Consider the following 18,438-nt stretch of genomic DNA (forward strand, 5'->3'; position numbering starts at 1 on the left):
TGGCTCCTTCCATTACTTTACTGATGATGGAGAGTAGACTGATGGGGCGGTAATTGGCCAGGTTGGATTTGTCCTGCTTTTTGTGTACAGAACATACTTGGTTAATTTTCACATAGCCGGGTAGATGCCAGTGTTGTAGCTGTACTGGAACAGCTTGGCTAGGGGTGCGGCAAGTTCTGGAGCACAAGTCTTCAGTGCTAATGCCAGAATATTGTCAGGCCCACAGCCTTTGCAGTATCCAGTGCCTTCAGCCATTTCTTGATATCACATGGAGTGAATCGAATTGGCTGAAGACTGGCATCTGTGATGCTGGGGACCTCCGGAGGAGGCCGAGATGGACCATCCACTTGGCACTTCTGGCTGAAGATTGTAGCGAATGCTTCAGCCTTATCTTTTGCACTGATGTGCTGGGCTCCTCCATCATTGAGGATGGGGATATTTGTGGAGCCTCCTCCTCCATTGAGTTAATTGTCCACCACTATTCACGACTGGATGTGGCAGGACTGCAGAGTTTAGATCTGATCCATTGGTTGTGGGATCGCTTAGCTCTGTCTATCACTTGCTGCTTATGCTGTTTGGCACGCAAGTAGTCCTGTGTTATACCTTCACCAGGTTGACACCCGATTTTTAGGTATGTCTGGTGCTGCTCCTGGCATGCCCTCCTGCACTCTTCATTGAACCAGGGTTGATCCCCTGGCTTGATGGTAATGGTAGAGTGGGGGATATGCCGGGCCATGAGGTTACAGATTGTGTTCGAGTACAATTCTGCTGCTGTTGATGGCCCACAGCGCCTCATGGATGCCCAGTCTTGAGTTGCTAGATCTGCTCGAAATCTATCCCATTTAGCACGGTGTTAGTGCCACACAACACGATGGAGGGTATCCTCAATGTGAAGGTGGGATTTCGTCTCCACAATGACTGTGTGGTGGTCAGTCCTACTGATACTGTCATGGACAGATGCATCTGTGGCAGGCAGGTTGGTGAGGATGAGGTCCAGTATGTTGTTCCTTCTTGTTGGTTCCCTCACCACCTGCCGCAGACCCAGTCGAGCAGCTGTGTCCTTTAGCGCTGCTTCATCAGCTGAGGGAGGGCAGTTTGTGGTAATCAGCAGGAAGTTTCCTTGCCCATGTTGGACCTAACATCATGAGATTTCATGGGGTCTGTGGCAGGGAAGTTTGTGAACGGCCTTCCTGCCCAGACACTAATTGAGGCCCAGGTGGGCAATTAATGCCCATTTAAGGGCTCCATCTGCTGCCACTGGTATTCACCCAGTGGTGGTGGGGAGTCACCACACAGGGAGCTTGAAAAGCAAACCCTGTAAACCTCCAGGGCACGGAGAATGACACCCTCCTCATGATCCCCATCCTGCGCCACTCACCTGTGATCAGGGTCCCTCAGCTTCTGGTGGGTGTATTACCTGCATCAGCCATTGCTTCCTGTGGCACTGATGAGCATCGGAGAGCTGCTGGCCTCTGATTGGGCTGCAGCTCTCCGCAGGCAGGATTTCCACCCCCAGAGCCCTAAATTTCAGGGAAGGCCTGACAATGGTCAGTTAAGTGCTGATGGGCACTTACTTCCAATGGGCTTTCCCCAGTGCAGGTGAGACTGGACTCCCGCCGGTTTTCCAGTGAGCAGGGAAGACCCCCATCACTGACATAAATTCTGCCCAATGATTTCAGTTTTATGCTAAGGAAGAGATATATTGTCTAAATAGACCTAAAGAAAGCCATATCTCCTCAGATAAGGAGGGTGGTGGAGACTGTAAAAGTCACTCAACCATGTCTGCGATGATCTGGAACATGTTCATTTGGCCACTTGTGGAATGGTAATAAAATAATGGGGGGAGTTTAAGAGGACAGCATAACTAAGGTAATGAAATGATGGTTTGAGAAGAGTGAAATGCATTTTGCTAGCTCCATGTTGTTATTCTGTTATCACTTTTATGTATCTTTTGATGTATTCTGATTTATTGGTGATATGCATGGAATGTAGAGATCAAATATAAAAATGATATAATCAACATGAATGAGATTCTGCACGTTGCAGGATGTACCAGACCTACATACTGCAATTGTGTGGTATGATGCCTCATCGAGTATCTAACCATCCATTATGAGAACTGTGCATATGTATATTCTGGTGTTTAAAGGAAGACGATAGATTAGAAGTGTGCAGGCCAACAACCCCCTGTTTTTTATTCCTTAGTCAATTTTGTATCCTTACTGCACCAGCCCTTTCAACTGATGGGATTTAATTTTGCCAACAAGTCTATTATATGGCACTTTGTCCAATACCTTTTAAAAAGTCCACAGACACAACATCAACCACACTAGCCTCATCAACACTCTCCAACATTTCATCAAAGAACTCAATCAAGTTAAAGTCCTGACCCTTCATCTAAAAGCCCTACTTTTCCAGATGAAAATTCATTTTGACCTGGATCATTGTCTCTAAAAATCTCTCCGCTATCAGCATTAGGCTGGCTGGCTTTGCAGTTACTGAGTTTGTTAGTCGTGGTCGGGGAAACCAGGTGATTTTGGACCCAAAGTACTCCACCACTGGGGACTTTCCTCAGCTCATGTCTGAGTTTGCTGTATAATAGTTGATAAGAGACTGACCACTCTGATTATTCAATGACTCCATTATTGTTGTGTCATGCGACCACCAGAGAGGGGAGGGGAGAGGAAGGACCAAGAGGGAGAGAAAAATGAAGGGGGGAGGGAGGGAGAGAGGAGGCAGAGGGGGGAGGGGAGTAGGAGAGGCAGCATTTCTCTAGCACCTTTCATGATCTCAGAATGTTCCAAATCGCTTTACAGCCAATGAAGTATTTTTGAAATGTAGTCATTATTGTAATGTGGGAAAGGCAGCAGCCAATTTGTGCACAGAAAGCTCCCACAAACTGCAAAGTGATAACGACCAGATCGTCTGCTTTTTGTACTAACCATTGTGTAATACAGTACACTCCCTTGGTGTTCAACACTTGCACTCAGCTAGATTGTAGAGGGATCTCACATCGACAGATTGGAGCTCTGATTAAATTCTAAACATAGTGGCAGTAAGTGTAAATGGTCATTTTCCCCCAGAATTGGGAGATGAATGGCCCTGTACAATGGAGGAAAATGATAGTGGAGGAGGTGCAGCCTCCAGTCACTCAGTGAGAGCGGGGATGTAATATTTAAAGTGATGTTTACTTGAATGGATAGACTAGAGTTGTACCTGAATGCAGACTGCACATTAACACAATCACAGATTATACACAGAACAGAGGAGAATCTCGCAGGTGTGAAGAATATACAATAAATGCTACAAATTTTAATTAAAATCACTTTTAAGTCAAGCAACACATACGGATAAGTAGCCAATACAATGATAAATAGAAGTTTTTGTTAAACCTGTTTCAAACTTTGCAGTTTGAACAGTCTATACATCTCTGTTACTTTTACATAATTAAAATTATTTATTACAAGCAGTGCGATATCCTACAATACTGCAAAACATACAACAGCTCTTTCTGAAATAGGAACAAACTTACACAGTAATCAATCATTTAGAAGCAAATTCTTTCGAATCAATCAATTTGAGCATCCCTTACTGTAGAATAGGAACTTTGTTCCTGGCCATTTCAGACTGTGCGTTTCACTGGTTACGATTCACTTCACAACAATGAGATACAGGTTACCAGCTGCGTAGTAAGACTCCTCTTAAATTACATCAAATACACCATTTTTCAGCCTTCGGCCATGTATTTCCCTACTATAAAAACAGTGCAGCCATACCAGATTAAACCAATCCCTATACCAGGTTAAATTAATCCCTGTGCCAGGTTAAACTAACATGCCAAATGCAAAAAGAGTTAAATGTAAACAGTTTTGAAAATCTTACGTCCACTTTCTCAATGCTGATCATTCCCACTCGACATTATTACTGCTTTTAAAAGGCACAGTGCATACCAGGAGTAAACAATGTGATAGATGATGAATACATGTACAATCACAGATCTATTGAATCAGTCACTGAGGCTGCAGACAGTGGTTATAGCCCAGTCTGCACAGAGATTTGTGCAGCATTAGTTAAAATTGGATTCGGTGATCCTTCCGTCACAATTTCATTGCACTGTAACTCAAAGCTTCTCACATACTGTAGCATTTAATCAATGAACACTTAATAAAAGAGCCAGAAGTAAAAACATTTATTATCAGTGTTATTTAAGGATTTGAAATAAAACTCAAGTTGCATCATGAGGTTAGATGTTGAGGAAAGTTCCCTTGTTATGGCCACAATGGTGACAGGAGAGGCAGCAAGTCTCAGTGGTGACAGGAGAGGCAGCAAGTCTCAGTGGTGACAGGAGAGGCAGCAAGTCTCAGTGGTGAGCAGGGACAGTTACAAGGGCTTCCTCAGGAGGTCTTGAAATGTCTACATTCTGCATGACAACAAACCAGAAATTGTGAGGAATAAAACAAACCAACACCAGGCAATACAAGCTGATCAAAGGATAATGGAAATGCAGTTAGTAACATGCTACATCCCCCCTCACAGAGTTATTCACATTCCATGCACCAGTGGACGTGGGGTGACACATTGACGCCCTTTGGAGAGAGGGTGGAGTGGGTGTTGGTGGCCGGGGATTGGTAGAGGTGGCGTGGTGTTGGAGATGGAGATTGGAAGAGCTGGGTGTTTGTGGTTGTGGTGCCAGTGGTTTCCAACAGTGGGAGAGCTGAGCATCCACAGCTCACACTTTAAGCATCATTAGCCACACAAACTGTATTACTACAGGCAGCTGTTCAGTGTCAATTACTGCACTAAAATGACCCTCTTTGTACTTCTTGCATGACCAACTGTTAAAAAATGAAGCAGCATTTCTATGGCTTGCAATTACACAGGTCTTTAAAATTACGAATGGATTTGATCGGGTGGAACTGGAGATGATATTTTCATTACAAAAATAAAATACTGCAGATACTGGATTATTGAAATAAAACCAGAAAGTGTTGGAAATACTGAGAAGTCTGAGCATCTGTGGAGAGAGAAACAGAGTTAACATTTCAGGTCAAGATGACCTTTCATCAGAATGAGGAGCCGTAAAATATAAAATAGTCAGTAATAAATTCAATAGGGAATTCAGGAGAAACGTCTTTACCCAGAGAGTAATAATCCTTTTTATTTGCTTATGGGATATGGGCATCTCTGGTAAAGTCAGCATTTACCGTCCATCCCTACCTGCTCAGAGCTGAGGAGAATTTTTTCCCTGAGTGTTGAGAGCCTTTGGAACTTTCTTCCTCAAAAGCCAGTGGAAGCAGAGTCTTAATATTTTTAAGGTAGAGATAGGTAGATTCTTAATTAACAAGGGGGTGAAAGGTTAATCGGGGGTAGGCAGGAACATGGAGTTGAGGTTACAATCAGATCAGCCATGATCTTATCGAATGGCGGAGCAGGCTCGAGGGGCCGAGTGGCCTTCTCCTGCTCCTAATTCGTATGTTCGTATGTAACTCTCTTTCCTCCTTCCCTCAAAAACAGAGGCAAGTTCCCAGTGTTAAACTTCACCTTTCACTTCTTACCAGAGTTAAAGATTATTGCAGTTAAATTTCAGCTTAAATTTCAGATTTTAAAAAGGGAAGATCTTGCTTTACCAACTTTGTTAGTTTTAAAGGAGGTAACAGAGAGTGTGGACAGTGGTAATGTAGTAATGTAATTCATCTGGATTTTCAAGAGACCTTTGATAAGATATCCCATAATAGACTAATGAATAAAGTCAGAGAATGTGGAGTCAGTGGACAAGTGTTACAATCAGTTACGGACGTAACATTTAAAGAGAAATCCAAACACCTAATTTTAACCAATAGAATTACACAACAGGGTTTTACTTTGATAAAAAACACACAAACTTTATTATATACAGAACAAATTAAACAAAAGTAGCACTATTAACAATATGGTTTATAACTACATGTTATGTACTCAGGTTTACTTCTTACTTTCCCCAAGAATCCTCTCATGAAACACATCAATCTTAAAGCTATTCACTCCTGTAGGGACCACCCATTAGTATGCCAGAGTCCTCTTGAGAATTCTCCTCAGTTCCAGCTATTCTCAGAGGTAAAACTTGCATTTACCATCTTTTCATTGTGAATGCCTCAGTTCCTTGTTCTGGCTACTTCTCAATACTTCCAAGAAAATCTGCTTGTAGCTTTCTTTGTCACAAGACTCTGTGGGGACCACTGTAGCTCCTTCCACTAGTTTCAAGCTAGGCAATCTTCAAGCTTCTGTTCCCTCACAGAACTCAAACTGACATTAACCCGCATTCCACATGGTCAATGATGAAGTTAGTTTTTTTACTCTGCTTACAGGTCTAGCTGTCATTTAGTTTGGCGATTGTCTCTCAATGTGCTGCAAAGTGCACATACAAATTCCAGCTGCGATTAACTCTCGCAACAAACGCCCTGATAAATTGAAACCAGAGAACCCACCCCCCCCGTCATGATCTCCATGATGACGTAGCCTGCTCTAGAAGTTCTTCAAATCAACTTTTATGTTAATTATTCCTCATTTACAATTTCTTCTTTGATTTGATGAAGGAAATGGGTTTTCACAACATTTCCGCATTTACTGAATGCTGTTAAACTAATTTAGTTCTAACGCCCAAAACAAAAGCAGCTCTCTGGACTGCCATTACTGCAAGTTTTGGAGGCGCCTTCAGTTCTTTAGCTAAGTAAAGCCCACCTGCTGCTATTTTATAACTCTATCTCTTCTATTCGGACTTTATTAAACAAACATGGGTCACCTTTTGAATTGCTATTTCTTGAGGTAATCTAAAGCCCAGCATTTTAATTACCTTACCTTTACAAATTTGATCTTCCCGGAACTAAAAATTACTTCTAAAATATGAACACGTTCCACAGGGATCAGGTGCTGGGGCCACAGCTCTTCACAATTTACATTTAACAATTTGGACTTTGGAATCAACAACATTTCTAAATGTGTGGATGCTACCAAATTCGTGGGGGTGGGGCGGGGGTTTGGGGGTAAGATGGTCAATACTAGGGTGAACTGCAACTAATTACAGGACAACTTACAGAATGGACAAATAATTGGCAAATGAAGCTCAACACAGGTAATTGTGAGGTTGTACATTTTGACAGAAGAATAGGGAGGTCACTCATTACTCAGAAGGTGTGAGCCTGGGTGGGGTAGAGGAACAAAGCGATCTCAGAGTACAAATACACCAATTACTAAAAGTTACTCCAGTTTAGCAAAGTCATTAAAAAAAACAAACCGAGCACTGGGTTTTATTTCTAGAGGGATAGGATTAAAAAGTAGGGGACTTAAACTGAACCTGTTTTGAACCTTGGTTAAGCCACACTTTTTGGGTGAAGTTCTGGTCACCATAATATAAAAAGGATATAGAGGCACTGGAGAGGGTGCAGAGAAAAGTTACAAGGATGATCCCAGAAATATGTGGGTTTACAGATCAGGAAAGGATTGACGGACTAGATCTCTTCTCTTGAAAAAACAGGCCTAGGTGGTGGTGGTGGTGACCTAATAGAGATCTTTAAAATGATGAAAGGATTAAGAGGATAGAGAGAGAATGTTTCCTCTTGTGGGGAAGAGTATAACTAGAGGCCGTCAATATGAGATAGTCCCCAAGAAATCCAATTGGGAATTTGGAAGAAACTCCTTTACCCAGAGAGTGGGGAGAATGTGGAACCGGTGACTTCAAGGAGTGGTTGTAGCAAATAGTATGGATGCATTTAAGGGGAAGCTGGATAAGTTTATGAGAAGGAAAGAGAGTTACGATGATAGATTTAGTTGAGGAAAGATAGGAGGAGGCTCGAGTGGAGCTTAAACACTGGCATGGACTGGCTGAGCCAATGTTTCTGTACCATATATCCTCTGTAATGTAATCCTATGTAAAAAAAATTGTCCCAAAGTGCTTCACATGAACATTATATAATACATTCAGGCTTAGGATTATTAGCGGAAAGCAACATTCAAGTTCCAACAGGTAAGTGCCAGGCAATGACCATCACCAACAAGAGAGAATCTAACCATCTCTGTTTGATGTTCAACAGCATTATCATCACTGAATCCCCCACAATCCTGGGGGTCGCCATTGACCAGAAACTGAATTGGGCTAGCCATTTAAATACCGTGGCTACAAGAGCAGGACAGTGACTGGGACTGGGAATCCTGCAGTGAGTAACTCACCTCCTGCCTCCCCAAAGCCTGTCCACCATCTACAAGGCACAAGTCAGGAGTGTGATGGAATACTCCCCACTTGCCTGGATGAGTGCAGCTCCAACAACACTCAAGAAGCTTGACACCATCCAGGACAAAGCAGTTCCGCTTGATTGGCACCACATCACTCACTCCCTCCACCACCAGTGCACAGTGGCAGCAGTGTATGAACTGTAACAACTTGCCAAGGCTCCTTCGACAGCACCTTCCAAACTGGGGACCTTTACCACCTAAGGGCAGCTGACACATAAGAACACCACCACCTGCAGGTTCCCCTCCAAGTCCAAGGAGAATTCGAAGACAGGATGTGGTGTTGCTTAACCAGGAGCTGGTGTAGGTTAGCAAGCCGAGGGGTGATGGACGAACAGAAGTTAGTGAAAGTTACAACAACAGCAGCAGAACTGTGGATGACCTCAAGTTTACAGAGGCTAGAGCATGGGGAGCTGGCCGAAAGTGCATTGGCGTAGTCAAGTCTAGGGGTAACAAAGGCCTAGATAGGGGATGCAGACAATGATCTGAGCCAGGGGCAGAGTCAGGGTAATATTAGAGGTCTTGATGTTGGCACCACTCTGTGGTCTAAGGTTACCTGGGGTCAAATAAGACACTAAGATTGTGAACAGTCTGTTTCAGCTTCAGAAAGTTGCCAGGGAGGAAGATGGGATCAGTGGCTAGAAAACGGATTTTACAATGGGGACATTGGCATTACAAGTGCTATATAAATGCAACTTGTTGTAAATGTCTCACAGATATAGAACAAAGCAATAAACACTTATTTTATATTCTGCATTTTTTTCAGGACAAGTATGAGGAATCAAATGGCCACCTTCTGAGTTGTATCTTTGCACAAATATCTCAGATTTGCAGTTAGTAAGCATTTCAATGCTTATAGCTTTATTTTAGTTCAGCCATACCTTCTGCTACGACTTTAGTGAGAAAATATAATGAAATGCAAGGAAATATCATTTTTAAACCCATTGTTTTTGGGAAGGCATCGTCTAACATTAGCTTTGCATCAGGGAGCTTTGGTGAGGCTTTTTGCAGCAAGTGTAGCTGGACCCGGCAGTAGTGATGGAAAACTAGTTGTGTTTAAAGCCAAGAGGCTCCTACTATCACACCGATTATTATATATCCTCAAAACTAATCACACTCCCTAGAACATAGGCGACCAGGAAACAATATATCTAACAAAAATTAATAAAATCAATACACATAACAACATTAATAGCTGGATTTGTGCCACCAAACCATTTTAAAACAAAGACATGAGTCCCATTTAAGGAAACCAATGAGTTAACATTTGTTTATAATTAAGATTTCCATATATAGAATTGGTCTTTTCAACGTTCTAGGTAAACTAATTGCCTCCATCAAAGCATTGAGTTGTCTCTGTGTCACTGGGAGGCCCGATTCACTGGGAGCCCTAGGGTATTGTCTTGGTGTGTCACAGGGAGCCTTGGCTCAGTGAGGGCCCTAGGCTCTGGTCAGTGGGACCCTGGGCCGTTGAGGAGCCCATTATCTATTTCATTTGTATCAATTTCAAAGAAGTGGGGCTCGTGGCTATTTCTTATTGTGTTAGGAACTAGATATGGTTTAAGTTATATGTGTATTTGTGTGCATTAGGAATGAGGTATACCTCAGTTTAATTTGTGTTTCTGTATTGGTGCGTTCCCGCTTGTAAACGGATTGAGAACCAGAAGGCACAGTTTTAAAGCTTTTTGCAAAAGAACCAAATGCGAGATGAGAAAAAACTTTTTCACACAGCGAGTGGTTCGGGTCTGGGATGCACGGTCTGGAAGGTTCAATTGAGGCATTCAAGAGAGCATTGGATGATTATTTAAATAGAAACAATGTACAGGGTTACGGGGAAAAGGCAGATTGGCACTAAATTAAAATGCTCAGAGAGCTGGTGCAGACACAATGGGCTGAATGGCCTCCTTCTACACTGTAACAATTCTGTGATTCTGTTAAGAAAGGGGGAACTTAACTTTTAGTTTCACTTTAAAGGATGCCTGCATTTTAATGAGGTTTTACAACTCTTGAACAAAAGGTAGGAAAAAAAACTGTGCTGTTGCCTAGCAACAGAGAGAGGCACCCACAGAGACAGAGAAAAACAGATAAGTAGTTTTTAGTTCAGTTGAAACCAGGAGCTAGGAGGAGCTGGACAGGAGAGGGAACTGGAGAAGGCAGATTTCCCAAAAGAACAGGAGAAAGTCCCAGAAACCAGGGAGTAGAGAAAAAAGAAAATCCGAAGAAGACCTTCCAGTCAAAGGAAAAACATGAATCTGGAAAAGGTCCTGTTGAGTGAAGCTGAGGGTGGGAAGCAGAGGAAGACTCCAAGCTTAAAGGAAGAAAGCTGCAGGACGCAGACTTACAGCAAAATGGGCTTGTGAGAAGCCAGGAGATCCAAGGAGACAGCCGAAGGCCTGTAACTGGTTACAGCAGTGTGAAGCAGTGATAAAGGCCTGTATCTGGTTACAGCAGTGTGAAGCAGTGGTGTTCTGTTGGCACAGCTGAGTGTCTGAGAGAAAGTGTGTGAAAAGCAAAGCTTGAATGCATGTGGCGATCCAGGGGAGAAGAGGCTGAAACTCTTTAGGTGGACCCTTGTGGAAGGCGTCTAAGAAAAAGCATCGTTTGGGAGAAGATTCCAAAGCGGGTTCTTTGAGATTGGAGAATGGAAACCTTTGTGTTGGCTCACGGTGTGACAAGTGTCAGGAGGGAGTTGATGAGAGATCCATAGAAACATAGAAAATATGAGCAGGAATAGGTCATTTAGCCCTTGAGCCTGCTCCGCCATTCAATATGATCTTGGCTGATCCTCTATCTCAACACCATGCTCCCGCACTCTACCCATACCCCTTGACGCATTTAGAGTCTAGAAATGTATCTATTTTCTTCTTAGATATATTCAGTGACTTGGCCTCCACAACCCTCAGTGGTAGAGAATTCCACAGGTTCACCACCCTCTGAGTGAAGAAGTTTCTCCTCATTTCAGTCCTAAATGGCCTACCCCATATCCTGAGACTGTGACTTGTGTTCTAGACACCCCCCAGCCAGAGGAAATATCATCCTTGCATCCAGTCTGTCCATCCCTGTCAGAAATTTATACGTTTCAATGAGATCCCCTCTCATTCTTCTAAACTCCAGTGAATACAGGCCTAGTCGACCCAGTCTCTCCTCATACAACAGTCCTGCCATCCCCAGTATCAGCCTAGTGAACCTTCGCTGCACTCCCTCTGTGGCGAGTATAAACATTCTTAGGTAAGGGGACCAAAACTGCACACAATACTCCAGGTGTGATCTCACCAGGGCCCTGCATAGCGGCAGTTAGACATCCTTGCTCCTGTACTCAAGTCCTCTCGCAATGAAGGCCAACACACCATTTGCCTTCCTAACTGCTTGCTGCACCCTTGCAGCATCCTTGCTTTCAGCGATTGGTGTACAAGGACACCCAGGTCCCTTGGTACATTAACATTTCCCAATCTATCACCATTAAAATATTACTCTGTTTGGCTAGGCATCGTTCACTTGGTTTCAGAGTGACCACAGGGTGCCTATTGGTTTACATGGACTATGTGCTGTGTGAACATGAGAGTATAAGATAGCTTTTGTAACTTGTGTTATCCTTACAAATCTGTATATCTGTAAAGATGTAGTTGTGGGTGAAGGAGTATTGTAATATAGTTCATCTTTTCTTGTTGAATAAATGTTTTATTCTTTTGTTAAAAGTTCATTAGCTGACTCCTGTGACTCTGTTCAGTAGCTACTCTCCACGTTTCTAAACAAAAAATAAAAGTTAGGATCTATCAAGCCGGGTTCCACCCTGGGATCAGGCTTGTCCAGCGGTAACATCAGCTGGGATCATTACAATTGTTAGTACTTTACAGGTATTCCTGCTCTTACAAAGGCTTCCATTAGTTCACCTAACACTGGTGCTAGGCTAATAGGCCTGGGGTCACCTGGTCAATTTATGTTTAAGTTTGGACACAACATTTGCTTCGAGTCCAGTGAAATCTCAATGGTCTCGATCCCTTGATGACAGAAGACGCCCTTAAACATTCTTCAGCTGCTTTCTGGCCCAGGTCATGTGTTAGTCATTAGCTCTTTTAACTGATGTTTGCAGTACTAACTTTAAGATTTTCTAGAATGCAACACCTTGGCCAATCAGAGTCAATTTGCCAACCAATCAGCACCCTTTTCTCATGTAATATAAGTTGTTGTGAAATTTGGCATTCTTGTGTTTGTCCTGATGAGTACAAGATGAAAAACTTTAGCAAAATGTCTCTCTTTTCAGCAATATTCATGTTCTGTGCTACCGTGCCACTGATTCTAGAATACTAGATGTACAACAGAACGAGACAGCAAGTCAGTGAATGCCTCACCGAAGTATGATTTTACCTGGTAGTGTAGAAAGTGATAGCTAATTCAGCAGTGAGATTTCAATCTTTCCTGATTGATTCAGTGAATATAAAAATGAGGAGGAATGTGAACGGGTTGCTGAATCACCACATGCACCCCCATTCACTCGTATTTCATTTGCAGGATTCACCTCTACTTTTATCCTTTAGAATCCAGACCTACTCTCACTTCTTGTTCAATCCTGGAACATTGTGCTCAACTTCTTTACCCATTTCCATCTGTTGTGTTTTTATACAAATCTTATATCTTTCTTAAAAAATTATCTCCTTCCCACAGTCCCACCACCACCATGTGTCTTTGTACAGTTTGTTTTTATTTCCATTTTACTGTTGTTAGATTCAGCCATATATTAGCTTTAAATATGTCCCAGTTCCCTCACATCCTGAGGTATTTTTTCAGCAATATTTCCCAAATCAATTCTTTCGTTCATCCCTCGTTTCAGTGAAGTTTGCTTTTCTAAATTCAGGCATTTCAGTTCTGGTCCATCCTGCAGCTGAAGCCAGATAACCACAAGTGTAACCAAATTGGTTACTGATCCCAGAAGCAGCACTACTCCTGGGTTACAGTGTTGTCCTGATCACTAGTGAGAGCCAGAACAAGATGTTTACTCCAGTGGGCTATGATCCATAGCGAGTGTTTTCATTCTTTCACTCTCCTTCTCTCAGCCAATTGCCATCAGAACATTCCCCCCGTATACTGGGCTGATGGAAGTCACCCAGTATTACAGCGCTTCTTAGTTCATTGTATAATGTGTTGCTATCGTGTTCAGGAAGCCCTTAGGTGTAGGAACTGATAGGGTTGTAGAAATAGACTTCTCTCTCCAATTAAGAAAAATAATCTTCAGCAGCCTGCCAGAGGTGACACGAAGCAATATTGATCAATAAGGATTTTCACTAGGGCCTGTTATCTAGCCAAGGGCACGAACACAGAAACAGACTTTTACATAGGCATAACTGGGCCTGATAAGAACTTCATGATCAACATCCCTAAACTGTTACAAGAACTAGGACCGGGAGAAGGCCATTTGGCCGCTCAAGCTTGTTCTGTCATTCATTAAGATCATGGCTGATCTGATTGTGGCCTCAACTCCAACTCCATTCCCACTCCCCTCTGCCCCATAACTCTTGAACCCTTGTCAATCAAAACTCTATTTACAGTTTGGGAAAAGGTAACAATATGTTCATACAAGAGTTAAGTGAAGGAATGATCTCATTGGGTTGGAGAGTAGGTCAGCAGGGTCTGCCTTGGACATCTATTCCCTGCTAATTGAACAATTGAGTGGTAAAAATGATTACATGGATGATCGACATGTGGTATACCAGCCCCCAAAATAAGCTGTAGAAACAAAGAATCAAAAAAGGAAAAATGCAGAAAGAGAACAGCTCCTCGAAATCGATCTCAGCTAGACAACCAAAGAACAGCCCCTGTCATCGTGCTAAAATGGTTCTTCTCAAAGTCATAAGTCATATCCTATTTGAAAGTGGCAAAGGCAAACTATTCCTCCTCGTTCTTCTTGACCTGTCTGCAGCCTTTGACATGGTGACCACACCATCCTCCTCCAACACCTCTCCCCTGTCATCCAGCTGGGTGGGACTGCTGTCACCTGATTCCATTCTTATCTATCTAATCATAGCCAGAGAATCACTTATAGACTCATAGACGTTTACAGCACAGAAGGAGGCCATTTGACCCATTATGTCTGTGCTGGTCAACAAAGATCTGACTACACTAATCCCAGTTTCCAGTGCTTGGCCCATAGCCCTGGAGGCTATGGTTAGTGAATATCGAAATACTTCTTAAATGTTACAAGAATTTCTGACTCAACCATCCTTTCAGGCAGTGAGTTCCAGACTCCCACCACCCTTTGGGTGAACAAATTTCTCCTCCATTCCCCTCTTGGCCTTCTACCTCTTACCTCAAATCTAAGCCCCTTGGTTACTGACACCTCTACTAATGGAAAAAGTACCTTCCTATCCACCCTATCAATGCCCCTCATAATCTTATACACCTCTATCAGCTCCCCTCTCAGCCTTCGTTGCTCCAAGGAAAACAACCCCAGCCTATCCAATCTTTCCTCATAGCTCAGACCCTCCAGCCCAGGCAGAATCCAGGCTTCTCTTCCTGCTCCCGCACAGTTAACTCTGGTGTACCCCACGGATCTATCCTTAGACCCCTCCTATTTCTCATCTACGTGCTGTCCCTCAGTGACATCATTTAAAAAGCACTGTGTTAGTTTTCACATGTATGCAGACAACATTCAGCTCTCCCTCACCACCACCTCTCTTGACTTCTCCGCTGTTGCTAAATTATCAGACTGATTGTCCAACACCCGGTAAAGGATGGGCAGAAATTTCCTCCAATTAAATATTGGGAACACTGAAGTCATTCTTTCGAGTCTCTGCTGCAAACCCCATTCCCTAGCTACTGACTTCATCCTACTCCTTGAGGTTAAGTCAGTCTGTTCTCAGCCATGGAGTTTCCCACCTCATATTCGTGCCATTACTAAGACTGCCTATTTCCACCTCCAGAGCATCACCCGGCTCCATCCGGTCTCAACTCACCTCCTGCCGAAAACCTCAATCATGTCTTTTGTTACCTCTAGACCTGACTATTCCAACCCGTTCCTGGCTGCTCTCCCATGATGTTCCCTCCATAAACATGAGATCATCCAAAACTCTGCACCTTGTATTTTAACTCACACCAAGGCCCATTCACCATTCACCAATCACACCCCCCACCCCCCCCCAACCCACCCCCCCCCCACCCCACCCCCCACCCCACCCCCCACCCCGCCCCCCACCCCACCCCCCACCCCACCCCCCACCCCCCCACCCCACCCCCCACCCCCCAACCCCGGCATCTGACCAACATTGGCTTCTGGTCAAGTAATATTTTGATTTTGAAATTCTCTTTTTGCAGGTCCCTCCATGGCCTCATCCATCCCTATATCTCTAATCTTCAGTCCCACAACCCTCTGAGACAGAAATGCACACAATCACAGCTGCTAATGAAGAAGGTAGTTGCTAGTCTAACACGCTCCTAGTGCGATTACCCTTGTGCTTTAGGAAGCCAGTATTTCCTTTTGTGAAATGTCCCTCTAATAACAAGATGTGCTATTCTGTATTCTGAAAGAGGCTTAAATGGTTTCCTGATTAAAACATCATTAGGTTCCAAGAAATGCCCTTGTGACCTGGGTTTGTCATGGGTTTGGATAGCTAAGAAGCTAAGGGTAAATAGAAAGCTAATTGCAGTGGGAGGGTTCAGCCTGTTTTTCTGTTTGGCAGTTCAGACACTGGGAATTGGAGGAGAGAGAGAACAGGCAAGGCTCTCTCCGGATGGAACAATTTTTTGTTTGGCAGTCTTCGAAGGGATCCTGGTGTTGAAATCGCTCTCTGAGAATAGAGCAGAGACTGTGTTACTGTGTGTGTTATACTGCTGGAAAGGACATAACACTGAAGACAGGAACAAGGCAGGACTGTAGATTGGATAATACACCTTGCTGCTGTTGATTAGCCATTGGCATCAGAGCCCGCCAGACTGTTTATAGGGTCAGAGAAGGGAGTCTGTGTCACCAGGACTGTTGTGATCCAAGTGAGAGAGGGTTCATTCAAGTGTAGCTTGTCAGTATTAATTGCGTCCGGGGACTTCAGATGGAAAGCGACTTAAGGGCTGAGGCAATTGGATGGGAAGTGAGAAATCGTACATAGTGGATATAGAGTTCAAAAGACTGAGATTACATGTGGCACCACATTGCTGCAGGAAGTAATATGCATGTCTGTAACTATGTGAGGGTGTATCTTCGTTGTGTCAACCACTTAAAGCAAAATTTACCTTTTTATTTGAAATATCCTTTATCTGTTAAATATATGTTTGGATATGTTGATTTTAGTTGGTTTGTTACAGTAAAAGTTTTAAAAAGTGAAATCTTGTCCATTGATTTTCTTTCTGCTGGCATTATGAGGATTCCTTTTGGGAATCGTAACACTAGTTAAGACTAAAACCGCTAGAGCAACACGCTGCGATAAGACTATAACCGCTAGTGCAACTAGTTTGTTGTGGCTAGGCTAAGTGCCAAAACATAATTTCTCTGTATAGGTGATGAGTTGGCAGGTTTTCCATCAGAAACAAATTTAACTATTAACGACAGCTGGCTACTGAAAAAAGGTTTTAATTCACCTGTGCACTCAAACTACATGGGCTCTTATCCATTAAGGATTCCACCAGGGCCACTCAACTCCTGACCTTATTAGAGACTTGGTCCAAACTTGGACAAAAGAGCAGCACACCCGAAGTGAGGTGAGAGTGACTGTCCTTGACATCAAGGCTGCATTTGACCGAGTGTGGCATCAAGGAGCCCTTGCAAAACTGAAGTCAATGGGAATCAGGGGGGAAAACTCTCTGCTGGTTGAAATCATTCCTAACACAAAGTAAGGTGGTTGTGGTTGTTGAAGGTCAGTCATCTCAGTCCCAGGGCTTGGGGGTGGCATAGTGGTATTGTCACTGACTAGTATTCCAGAGACCCAGGGTAATGCTCTGGGGACCCAAGTTTGAATCCCACGGCAGATGGTGAAATTTGAATTCAATAAAAACCTGGAATTAAAAAAGTCTGATGACAACCATGAAACCATTGCCGATTGCCGTTAAAACCCATCTGGCTCACTAATGTCCTTTACGGAAGGAAAACTGCTGCCCTTACCTGGCCTACACGTGACTCCAGATCCACAGCAATGTGGTTGACTCTTAAATTGCCCTCTGAACAAAGCAGTGAAGTCCACATCCCATGAGTGAATAATAAAACATTGCTGCAGGAGTTCCTCAGCCTGAGCGTCTTCAGCTGCTACATCAATGATCTTATGATGGAGGGAAGTGGGGATGTTCGCTGATGATTGCACAACGTTCAGCAACTCCTCAGATACTGAAGCAGTCCATGTCCAAATGCAGCAAGACCTGGACAATATCCAGGCTTGGGTTGATAAGTGGCAAGTAACATCCAAGCCACACAAATGCCAGGCAATGACCATCGCCAACCACCGCCTCTTGATATTCAAAGGCATCACCATCACTGAATCCCCCACATCAGCATCCTGGGAGTTACCATTGTCCAGCCATACAAATACTGTGGCTACAAGAGCAGGTCAGAGGATGGGAATTCTGGGGCAAGTAATTCAACCCCAGACTCCACCAAAACCTATCCACCATCTAGAGTCTTTGAAAGATAGATTCTGGAGAAGCAAGGGGATGAAAGATTATCGGGGATAGGTGGGAATGTGGGATTGAGGTTACAATCAGATCAGCCATGATCTTATTGAATGGTGGAGCAGGCTTGAGGGGCTGAGTGGCCTACTCCTGCTCCTAATTCGTACGTTTTTACAAGGCACAAGTCAGGAGTGTGATGGAATACTCTACACTTGCCTGGATGAGTGCAGCTCAAACAACACTCAAGAAGCTCAACACCATCCAGGACAAACCAGCCCACTCGATTGGCACCCCATCCACCACCTTAAAACATTCACTCCCTCCACCACCGACACACAGTAGCAGCAGTGTGTGTACCATGTACAAGATGCATTGCAGAAACTCACCAAGGCTCATTGAACTGCACCTTCCAAAACCATGACCACTACCATCTAGAAGGACAAGGGCAGCAGATACATGGGAACACCACCACCTGCATGTTCTCCTTCAAGCCACTCACTGTCCTGACTTGGAAATATATCACCGTTCCTTCACTGTCGCTGGGTCAAAATGCTGGAACTCCCCTTCCTAACAGCACTGTGGGTGTACCTACAC

General features: G+C 43.6%; 1 protein-coding gene across 7 annotated transcripts in view; it reads right to left on the reverse strand.

Annotated features, from left to right (window-relative positions):
• Nucleotides 1–18,438, reverse strand: part of LOC144681467 (6-phosphofructo-2-kinase/fructose-2,6-bisphosphatase 4-like) — a 196,611-nt gene that overhangs the window by 17,377 nt on the left and 160,796 nt on the right. For 2 of the 7 annotated variants that reach the window (XM_078543064.1, XM_078543062.1), the window contains exon 14: nt 3,293–4,420. The exons of the other annotated variants lie outside the window; for them this stretch is intronic. In XM_078543064.1, the coding sequence (XP_078399190.1) occupies nt 4,414–4,420 (7 nt within the window). In that variant the 3' untranslated portion in view covers nt 3,293–4,413. Of the gene's footprint in view, nt 1–3,292; nt 4,421–18,438 lie in introns of those variants that run through there. 7 annotated transcript variants of the gene reach the window in all.

The sequence above is a fragment of the Cetorhinus maximus genome, chromosome 6 (assembly GCF_964194155.1).
Source record: "Cetorhinus maximus chromosome 6, sCetMax3.hap1.1, whole genome shotgun sequence".
Lineage (NCBI taxonomy): Eukaryota > Metazoa > Chordata > Chondrichthyes > Lamniformes > Cetorhinidae > Cetorhinus > Cetorhinus maximus.